This window comes from Galeopterus variegatus, unplaced genomic scaffold (genome assembly GCF_000696425.1).
Source record: "Galeopterus variegatus unplaced genomic scaffold, G_variegatus-3.0.2 Scaffold1011, whole genome shotgun sequence".
Classification (NCBI taxonomy): Eukaryota; Metazoa; Chordata; class Mammalia; order Dermoptera; family Cynocephalidae; genus Galeopterus; species Galeopterus variegatus.
The window spans coordinates 668,448-679,200 of record NW_007727122.1 but is presented as its reverse complement, the minus strand read 5'-3'; the positions used below and the strand labels follow the sequence as shown (position 1 = coordinate 679,200).

The window sequence follows — 10,753 nt, the reverse complement described above, 5'->3', positions numbered from 1 at the left end:
ACACACACACACACACACACACACACACACACACACACACACACACAGAGCAGAGGCTGGCGTGGGTGCCGAAAAGGCAGGTTAGTCACAGCATCTGGCAGCAGTTAGGGCGCAGGAGTTCCCTCCATGGGCCCTGGGAGAGGGGCTGCCTTCTACCTCTCCCTGCGCTCAAATTCCCTCCTCAGCCTTGCTCTAGGAGAGGTGGACCCAGGAAGGCCTTGGGTTAGACAAAGAAACGTTGTTGTAGTTGGAAAGAGCCCTAGTTTTCCTTCCTTCTGAGTCAACGCTGACTCCTGTAAGGAGTCATTCCCCGGTACCCCCAGACCCCCACCCTCTCCAGGGTCAGGCTAGGACAGGGAGCACCTCAGGCTGCTTCATCTGGGGACAACCTAAAATGACTCTTGAATCATCTGCCCCCAGGCAGTGAGAGGACAGAGGGAGTTAACACTGTCACTTGTCGATCATCTTATTTCCTCCCCTGTTCCAACCCCTCCCAAGTCGCTGGAATCCTGCTCCTCTGGGCAGGTCTGTTGGGTGCAAAGTCCCTCCCGATGCTTCCAGATGACTTTACTGAGTGCCACCAGGGTGAGTGGCTCAGTGTTGCCCTCAGGGAGGTCCCAGCCTGGGGTGAGAGCAGGGAGACTGGCGGGGGTCCCTCACAGCAGGGTCGGGAGGCTGGCACAGGAGAGAGAGGACGGCTAAACAGTGGCAAGGTTTCTGGGGTGGGCCTGGGGACCTTAGCCTTTAGCCTTTAGTAATCGAGTGTCCCAGTTCTCAAGCAAATATGAAGCTGGTTTGAGGGCTGTGCTTGAGTTTGAATAATTTCTATAAGCCTAGCATGGTCTGGCTTAAAGGAGATACCCAGTCCTTGTTTGCTGAATGAATGATGAATGAACAAATCAATCAATCAATTAATCAATGAACTAAAGAATAGGTTGGCTGGACTGAGTGCAAATGGAGCACATGGGTTCAGGCCTATGCAGGCTGCCGCCCCTAGAGGGCGCTCCAAGACTTTGATAAGCACTTGAGCCTCCCGTGACCTCCACATTCTAGGAAGCTGTGAAAATCCCCAGCTTTAAAAGCCACACGAGCCATCTTTTCGATTATCTTCATTTTGCCCAAAAGGAAACCCCAGTGGGCAGGGCTGGTCCTGCAATAGAGAGCAGAACATGGGACACCACCCCTGTCCAGAGGCATTCACTGCCCCTTCATGGCTGATTCTGTCTCAAGCCCCCGGCAAGAGGGTGGATGGGGCTACGTGACTGCCCTCGGCACCCTGCTCAGCTGACCATGCTTACCAGAGTGACCTCTAGGATCTAGGGGAAAGTTCGCCATTGCCAGAGGGCCCAGAGAGGCAGTAGCACAAGCTCCGGACCCTGATGCAGGCCCTGGCCTGTGCATCAAAAGGACCCTTTGCACAAAGGGACCCTGAGAGCCAGCAGCATCCAGGACCAAGGCCCCTGCCCAGGGCCAGGAATCCTAAGGCTTCAAGAAGAGGGCTGGCAGAGGAGGACGTGAGTTGGCAAGTGGGAGTTCCTGGGCCCAAGAGTTAGAGAAATCCTGTCTCGGGTGGGTGTGCAGCCCCCTCTGGGACAGGTCAGGGGCTCAGCAGTGTCTTTACTGGACACGTCTTATGTGTGTGAGAGGGAGGGGAGGGGATGGAACTCGTGCTCAGCTGACACATAGTGTTTACTTTGTGGCCCGTACCACTGGGCACCTCTTTTTATCCCATCTTCTTCCCTCAGCCACCCCCTGAAGCAGTGCTAGACTCCCCATTTTGGGGATGAGGGACTGGGGGGTGACCTAACTTGCTCAGTGTCGGGCAGCAGGTGTGAGTGAGAAGGGAGTGGGGCTCCAGGCTGCCCTTTACCACCTTCTGAGGGAGACATGAGCAGCCTCAGGCAGGGGGAGAGGATGGGGAGCAGCTTCCAGGTCATGACCTTGTGAACCCCAAGGCTTTAATATCACACGTGGTTCCCCAGGTGTCCTTGGCTGCATCAGAAGGTCCCTGAGGGTTCCTCAGGGAAACAAAAAGGGAGTTTGTTGAGCTGAGGGGACTTGGAGACAAGTTAAGGAGTTTGACTCAGAAGATGGCAGAGAGGAGAAGGAGGGGGCGAGGGAGAGGGGGAGAAGGATTTGGCAGGAATCTGGCAAGCCGAGGGCAGGAAGCGAGGCAACAACTGACTCACGAGGTTTGCCTTTTTAGGCTCGAACCATCTGATTGTGGGCCGAGGTGGGGGTGCGGGACGGGAGGCAGGCCAGCCGCCTCCGCCGCCGCTCCTTCCTGCCCAGCCTCCGCTCCGACCTGCCCCGGAGTCACCTTTGCCCTGTGCCGCACCCAGGCGACCTCCTTCGGGAGCCGGCCAGGCATGGGTGTGTGGCAGCCACCTTTCAGACCTGAGACGCGGATGCACGGTCTGATGTGTCTGCATTTGGGAACGAGCAGAGCAGGACAGGATGTTGAAAATCCAGCCGTGTGCGCCCCATGTCTGAATGGGGCTCGATGCGGCTCTTCTTGGGGTGGGATTTGGGTTTGGCCTGGCCTGTGTGGGTCCCTGAGGAAGAGCCTTTCACCCAGACCTTTGGGGAAACTGAGTCCAGGGGATTGTGTTGAGCTAAGAATTAAGCTAAAAACTGAAGGTCGGACACCTCGGAGGAAAGTCTGAGTGGGTCAGCAGCGCAGCCAGAAGCACGGAGTCCTGGGCAGTTTCTGGGGATATCCGTGACATGCTGCGGCAGTTCATGGGACAGCTGGTGGGGCGGAGGGTCAGATACTGAGTGGGCACATCTGAAAGGGGCGTGGTGTTTATCTGAATCTATTTGAGGACAAACGATCGGAAATGGTTCAATATGGAGACAAAATGCTTGAGATTTTAGATTTCCTGTTGCCATACCTGAGGGGTGGAGGGAGAGCGAGAACATGAGCTTGACTGATCTGCAGGCTGCCACTGTCAGAAAACCGGACGAGGTGACTTCAGCTCCCCACAGTTGGGATTTAGGCTGGTCCTAGGGCCCCGGCCAACTCCCTTCTCATGCATCTCTGAGCAGACACACGGCATCCCGCTTGCTCCCTGACCGGCAGGAGCTTGGCATGGACCCCACTCCATGTGCTTCACGTGACTTGATACTCATGTAACCTCCCTGTGTTCTCTTAAAGTCTCAAACCAACCACCTTGTCCCAGAGCCCCTGGGCACATGTGAGAAGGAAGAGCCCATTTCATTAGTGGCAAATGCTGAATCTCATCTGTGCCCACAGCTAATGGTCCCGCATCTTGTGGGAAGAAAGTTCAGATGGTTCATTGACTAAGCAATTTAATGCGACCTCAGCTCCCAACCACAATGGCTTTAGAGGAAACTTTAGAGGTTGATGTCCTTTTCCAAGAAACACTCTATTGTGACATCTCTCAGGAACATTCTCACATGAATCTGAAACACATTGGTCCTTAGAGTTTTCATCCTGGGACCTCCTTTCCCCCACAGGACCCTGCCACTCCTACACTATTCCTCCAAGTCCCGGGCTGTGGGCACTGAGGACCTCTGCATCGGTCTCTAACATCTTCCTCTTTCTGACTCTGCTTTTAGAGTTGCAGCTTCACTTAAAACCTCCTCTTTTCATGATAAAGTAAGATAATAACAGCTCTGTAATGGAGAGTGTGTTCTTTCCTTGGTAGATCTGACACCAATGAACAAAAGAACTGCATCACCTCCAAAGGAAATGTCTCTTCTTTCTTCACTGTCTTCTCCTTCGTCCTCCCTGCCATCTTCTTCAGCCAGCGTCCCTGGGAATACTCCAGGTGATTCCTCCCCACCTCAGGTGAGTGCCTCTGAGGGCCCTGCAAGGTGTCAGGAAGGTGAGCTGCCTGCACTTCTCCCACATTCCACACTTAATTCTGGATTCCAAGCCCCCTTCGGTCAAGCCGAGTGCAAAGCCAAGGCCAGAGAGATGCTCTGTCGAGGGTCCTCCCCAGGCCTTCCTCACAGGTGCCTTTTATGAAAGCTCATCCTGCTCCTCAGACATCCCCAAGGACATAGCCACTCCCTCAGCAGACTTGACAGGGTGTGGACTCTGTGCCAGGTGTGGGACTGTTCTGTGGGTTGCAGAGAAGCCAGGACTCAAGCTTTGCCCTTGAGGAACTCGCAGAGGGCACTGAGAAGCTCTCAGCCGAAGGATGGCAGGCACAGAAGGGAGGGGGCCTTGGGTAGCATCCAGAACCTTGGAAACAACATCCCCCTTGAATAGAAAATGCCATCGTTGACATGTGGGGCTGGGCACTTTCTTTCCATATGTTTTTGTCAAGCCCTTGTTACCTGCTGGGCCCTGTTCTAGGTCCTGGGAGGTAGAGTATACAAAACAGAGAAGATGTGTGCCCTTGTGAAGCTCCCGTCCTATGACCTGCCCCGCGGGCACCAGAGAGCTCTTGGCAGGCATAGCCCCTACTTCTAGAGTCCATTTATTTTCTTCCTTTGCCAAGGGCCAAGTTCCTGCATGCTGGGAATGGCTACTTTCTCAATGGTGCAAGGCGTGAGATTTAGAAAGGTCACGAAAGTCCTAGAGGCTATCCTTCAGCCACCACAGCTCCCACCCAGAGGGTAACTGTCTCTCTTTACCTTGATAACTTCCAAGGAAGAAGCCTTGGTCTCCTGGCTGTTGGAGGAACATACCAATGGGAGAACGTGCCCTTTCGTAAGGACCATGGCTGAGCAAGCTGAGGGGGATCTTGTTTTTCCCTGTGCACCCAGCCACCCACAGAGGCCAGGCCAGCCCTACCCTCACTGGCCCAGGAGCTGTCAAGAGCAGGGTCCATGCCTTTTCTTTCTCTTCTGGCCTCCTGCCCAATCTGGGACCCAGAAAAGCCTTCGATCAGCTCAGTGCAGAACCCAGAAGGTCCCAAGGCAGCCACTTAGAACAAAGAGCGACCCTTTGAAATCATCTTAGGCAAAATTCTTTTCAACTTTGGGTATCTGAGATGTAGAGAAAGAAAGGGAATAGAGTGTGGATTGAGATTTGCCTTCAACATATAAATAAATGCTGGGAATTTTTAAATAATTGCTATTTTTGCCCATCTTCTCTAGGTGACAGCTTACCACCCCCCCTCACAGGTCTCAAGAGGTCATTTCAGTCCTTCTACTTCAATCTTTCTGAGGCGAGCCAGAGCCCAAGGAGCACCCCAGGAAATCCCCCTGTATCTGCCTCACAGCCCGGTGCTGGAGCGGGCAGAATACTGTCTGGTGAGCCCTGCTGGAGATAGCCTCCCAAGCCCCACAGAGATGGCTTCTGATGGGTGCCAGGAATCGGGGACCCCTCTTGGGGATGTCAGAAGCATGCACAGAGACCCACACCCCATTGTGAGGAAGGACAGGTGCTTGGCAGGCCAACAGCTATCTCCCAGGGCTGCAGAGGACCCAGGACAAGGGGATATGCAACCCAGGAGGCAAGAGGATGGCAGGTCTGAGCTGGCAGAAGAGAAGAAGTTGGGCTTAAAGAAGTTGGTCCTCACTCAAGAGCAGAAGACCATGTTGCTGGATTGGAATGACTCGATCCCCGAGAGGGTACGCCTCAAAGCGGGGGAGCGACTTTCCCAGAAGAGTGCTGACAGTGCTACAGCAGGCCGGGTGCTGAAACCAGTCCTCCCCTTGCTGCTCCCTCAGGCAGCGAGAAAGACACCACCAGCCCCGAGGGAGGCTCAGGAGGAGATGGGGATGCCTGCTGAACGGGTTCCAGGAGAGCGAAGTGAGGATCCACCCAAGTCCCCCCTGCGGCTCATAGCAAATGCCATCCGAAGGTCCCTGGAGCCTCTCCTGCCCACCTCTGAAGGTGGGAAGAAGCCATGGGCCAAGCCAGAATCAAAACCTTTGCCCACCAGCCAGCCACATGCCTTCAGTCGCTCAGTCAGCCTTCGGAAAACCAGTTCCAATAAAGACTGGGACCAGCGGTCCCCAGGGAGAAACATGGCAAGCAGAGCCTCAGCCTTCTTCTCCCTGGGCACCCTGGCTGCCAAGCCTGCCCTGTCCTCAGACCTTAGCCCTCCAGACCCTGCCCTCCGCACCCATAGTTTGCCCAATCAGCCATGCAAGATGTTTCCTGCACTTGGGTCCTCAGCCTGCAGCAAGATGGAAGATGTTCCCACACTCCTGGAGAAAGTGAGTTTGCAAGAGACCTTCCCAGATGCTTCCAGGGGTCCAAAGAAAAGAACCTCACTGTTTTCCTCCCTCAAACTCAAAGACAAAGACAAATCTTTTGAGAGTTTCCTCCAAGAAACCAGACAAAGAAAGGACCTCAGGGACCTCTTTAGCAGCCCCAAGGGGAAGGTGCTGCCCGGGGACAGTGCCCAGCCCCTGGAGAAGCCGGAGCAGCCTTTCAAAAGCACCTTCCTAGGGCAGGTGGCCTGTCCTCCCTTTCCAGCGGGAGATGCAGGTAAGTGGCTCCTTCCTAATCAAAGTCTGCAGTTCATGCCAGGCAGTTAGTTATCCTCACTGGATTAATAACACGTAGGCATCTTTCATTTCGTTTTGCTTCTCAAATTAAATTCTGACAAAAGTAGAAAACTTGAAGTTGAAATATTTGAAAAAAATCTGAAAAAATTAAAGTTTTGAAATTATGTTATAGAAAGTGTTGAAAAGAGACAAAGAATCAACCATAATTCCACCACTTCCCACTCCTTGTCCGTACGAATATTCTTTACTAAGTTGCACCTGAAATTTTATCTTCTTTTAGTCACATTATGCCAATTATTACATAATCTATGTAAATGTGATTTAATAGAATATTCCATCTGGTGGATATATTGATATATTATCATTTAATGAACCATTTTCTTATTGTTTAACTTATAGGTATATATGAATATATAAATTATATACATGAATATATTTATATTTTATATATGGTATTGAATTTTATGCATGTAGCTTTTTCTTTCCTTTGGATTACTAGCCTACACACTTTATGTATATTTGGTTACCAATGGAAAGGTAGGCTTTTTTACCTTAAAATCTGATTAATTTTTCAAATTCTAAAACTAATTAATATATCAAAGAATCAGAATAATTTAACAATATGGAAATAGCTACAAAAAAGTAAAATGCATTATCTAATTCCCTCTCCTTCTGGCCAAAGTCATGGTATATTTCCTTAGAGACAGTTTAGCTAAACGTTCACATGATTTCTTTTTTGTTGTGAAAATTTGTTTGATTGCTTTAAACAAACTGTGATCCTACTGTCCTATTGTTGAGCAACTTTGTTTTTCTTTATTTTTTTTATCTTTTCATATTCTTATTTGACTTTTATTTTGGAACATTCGTTTTCAAGTAAAAAAATATTTATCTTCTTTGGTGTCTTAACCAAAGAGCTCTATAGCTTAACAAGAGATTACTTTCAGCTAAGTTCAGAATAAGCAGGGGCAGGCTGGAGTATAACTACAAATCATAAAATTGAATGTGCTGTGCATTTTCTGCTAGATAATATACATTCACATGGTTCAAAATCAAAGGGTACAAAATCCACAAAATGAAAAATCCTCTTTCCCTGTCTTGCCCCTGAGCCATCCGGTCCTATCCCTGATGATAGATATTATCATATATTTCTTAGGCATTCTTCCAGACAGAATTTATGCACATAAGAGCAGATTTACATATTATAGTCTTTCTTTTTTAAAACAAATAGTAGCATACAATACATACTTTTTGTGTGCTTTTATTTTGGAGGTCATTTCATATTAGTACATAAAGAACTTTCTCCTTTATTTTATAGCTGTACAATATTCGATGCTGTAGATGTACCATAATTTATGTAGCCAGTTCCCTGTGATGCAAAGTTTAGGTTATTTCAGATCTTTGGCTATAGCAAACAGTGCTACAATAATTAATGGAGAACTTAAACCATTCAACGTATGCATGAATTTATTTATACAATACATTTCTAGAAGTGGAAATTCTGGAACGAAGGACATATGAACTAGGAATTTTGCTAGATACTGCCAAATTGTCTTCCATCACTGTGTGCCAGTTCACACTCCCAGCAGCAAGAGTCAGCACTGTTTCTACACTTGCACTAAGTGGTGTGTTACCCAACGTCCTTTCTTTTATTTTTTTAATCTTTACCGATCTGATGGGTGAAACATAGATCTCGGAGTAGTTTACATTTCATTTCTCTTTTAATAAGGTGATTGAGCATCTTTTCATATGTGTATTTCCTTTTCTGTGCGTGGTTGTTTCTGTCATTTGTCCAGTTTTCTGTTTTTTTTGGGGGGGGGGGTTGTTTTTTTTTTTTTTTAATGATACATATGGACTCTTCATTAAAAGAGAAATTTAGCCCTTTCTTGTAAAACTTTTTTTCAGTTTCTTGTTTGTGTTTAACTTTGTTATGGTGGTTTTTGTTGCATAAAATTTTTATTTTTATATAGTAGTTGCAAACAACTTTTCACTTTATGGCTTCTGAGTTTTAAATAATAGCCTAAAAGGAGCATCCTCCAAGTTTATAGGAGAGTTTTCTTGCACTTTCTTTGTGTTTGATTGTTTTTAATATTTTTACACTTAAATATTTACATCAAGAAATTATTCTAATATGACATGTGAGCTATGGATCCAACCTTATTTTTTTTATGTCTCTCTGATTATTCTAAAATAATTTAGTGAACAATCCAATTTTTCCTCTCTTGTGTGAGATGACATCTTTCTCACATATCGAATTCCTGTACTTGGACTTATCTATACACCATCTATTAGATTGAGTTGCCTGTTATGTATCAGCACCACACTGTTTTAATTACCTAACTTTATAGGTTTATATGTCTTTTACTTTATGTATTTTGCTATCTGATAGGAAGAATATTTTATTACTGATCTTCTTTTTCTAAAATTTCCTGGCTCTTCTTACTTGTTCAATGTTCTGTATGAACTTAGCATCAGCTTGTCTGTGTACCAAAAAAATTCCTGTGAGCACTTATATGGGATTAAGTTTATAAACTAACTAAAAATGAATTTATAAGTTTATCATATGAATTACCTTTCTACTTGTTCATATTTTTGTTGTGACCTTCAGGAATATTTTAAACTTTATATCATGTAGATCTTGCATATTTATAAATTTATTACTAGACATATTAGTTTTTGTTGGTATTGTAAACAGTCTTTTCCAGTTTATCTTCCTACTATTGTTTGTATATATGAAAGTTATTGCTCTCTGTATAATAATTTTGTACCCACATATTTCACTGCTTTCTCTTTGCTTGTAAAAGTTTTTCAATGGATTCCCCTGGGTCTTCCTGATATATATACAATCATAACATCTGCAAATAATGATAATTTTACCTCCTGCTTTCAAATCGTGTACCTCTAATTTATTGTTTCCCTAGTTTCTTTTGTATCCAGAATCTCCACAACATTATTAAAGTAGTGTTAATGATTTTCTTATTATATTCTTAACGTTAATGAGATGGCTGCAAGCATTTTCCCATTTAAGCATGATACTGGCTTCTGGGTTGACCCAGATGTATTTCATCATTTTAAGGAAATAGCCTTCCAGTCCTATTTTATTAAGAGTATTTTCAATCACAAATGGATGTTGAATTTTATCATACATCTTTTCAGCACCTTTTGAGATGTTTGTATGACTTTTTCTTCCTTAGTTTGATTAATATTATGGATTATATAATAGATTTACTGACATTGAACCATCCTTGCATTGCTGAAATAAATACCACATGGTCATATTGTCTTATTATTTTAAAATACTTTTCAATTCTGTTTGCTAATATTCTATTTAAGATTTTTACATTAAATTCATAGGTAAGATTAGCCTATAGTTCATTGATATCACATTTATATGACTCTGTATGTGATGATTAGAATAAGTTGGGGTGAATGTATTTTCTTGATTTACTTATCATGGAGAGCTGCTTTATTTATATTCATTAGGAAATGATGTGTCTTCTTTGGCCTGGTACAAAATGGGAGTGTAGAGAATGGAATTAGGATGGGGCTGGCCAGTTCTGGAAGTGGTGCCTGGGCCCATCTCTTAGAAGAGCTTTATTTTTGTCTCAGGTGTTCTTAGGCCAGTATCCTAAGAATGTAAAGATTAACGTAGCCTATCAGATTAGGCCCATCAGTCTCTTTTTATTTCCTTTCCCCTGTGCAGTCCACCAACACACACATATACATACACTGACACTACTGTGTCAATGTTTAACTTGTGGGTGCACACGTCCATGTGATGAAGAAACAATATCACACTCGTTCAAATTGAAGTACCTCAAATCTGTGATCACTTGAATAAGAGCCAGGCTGAAATTTAATTTTGTATTTTTGCAAGACAACTTTCCAAGTAAATTAATGATATACATAAACTTAGGGTATTTAAATGACTCAGGGGCATAAACTAGTTTCAAGTACTTACCAAGGCCCATTTGATACAGTTTTAATGCTAGTTATTGTTTCTGTGTATGACTAAAGAAGTCACTCTGAGAATCTTTTGTATATTTAAGTAAACTTTTTTATTGCAGTATAACATACATGAAGTCCACAAATATTAAGTCTACAACTGATGAATTTTTGCAAAGTGCCCGTTTGTGTAATTACCTCTGCTTCCTCCCCGTAATATGCCCCACCTACAGAAAGTACTTACCATCAGACTCCTATAAGCTTAGGTTACTTTTGCAGCTTTTTTTTTTTTTTAATTGGAGCATTCACTATTACGGTAGGCAGAATTCTAAAGGGTCCCAAGCTTCCTGCCCCCTAGTGTGCTTGCTCTGTGTAA

General features: G+C 45.3%; 1 protein-coding gene across 1 annotated transcript in view; it reads left to right on the top strand.

Moving 5' to 3' along the window:
- The window catches only part of MICALCL (MICAL C-terminal like), a 59,392-nt gene that overhangs the window by 2,764 nt on the left and 45,875 nt on the right, over positions 1 to 10,753 (top strand). The window contains exons 2-3 of the mRNA XM_008574196.1: positions 3,672 to 3,814; positions 5,074 to 6,415. Coding sequence (XP_008572418.1) covers positions 3,683 to 3,814; positions 5,074 to 6,415 — 1,474 coding nt within the window. The 5' untranslated portion in view covers positions 3,672 to 3,682. The remainder of the gene's footprint in view (positions 1 to 3,671; positions 3,815 to 5,073; positions 6,416 to 10,753) is intronic.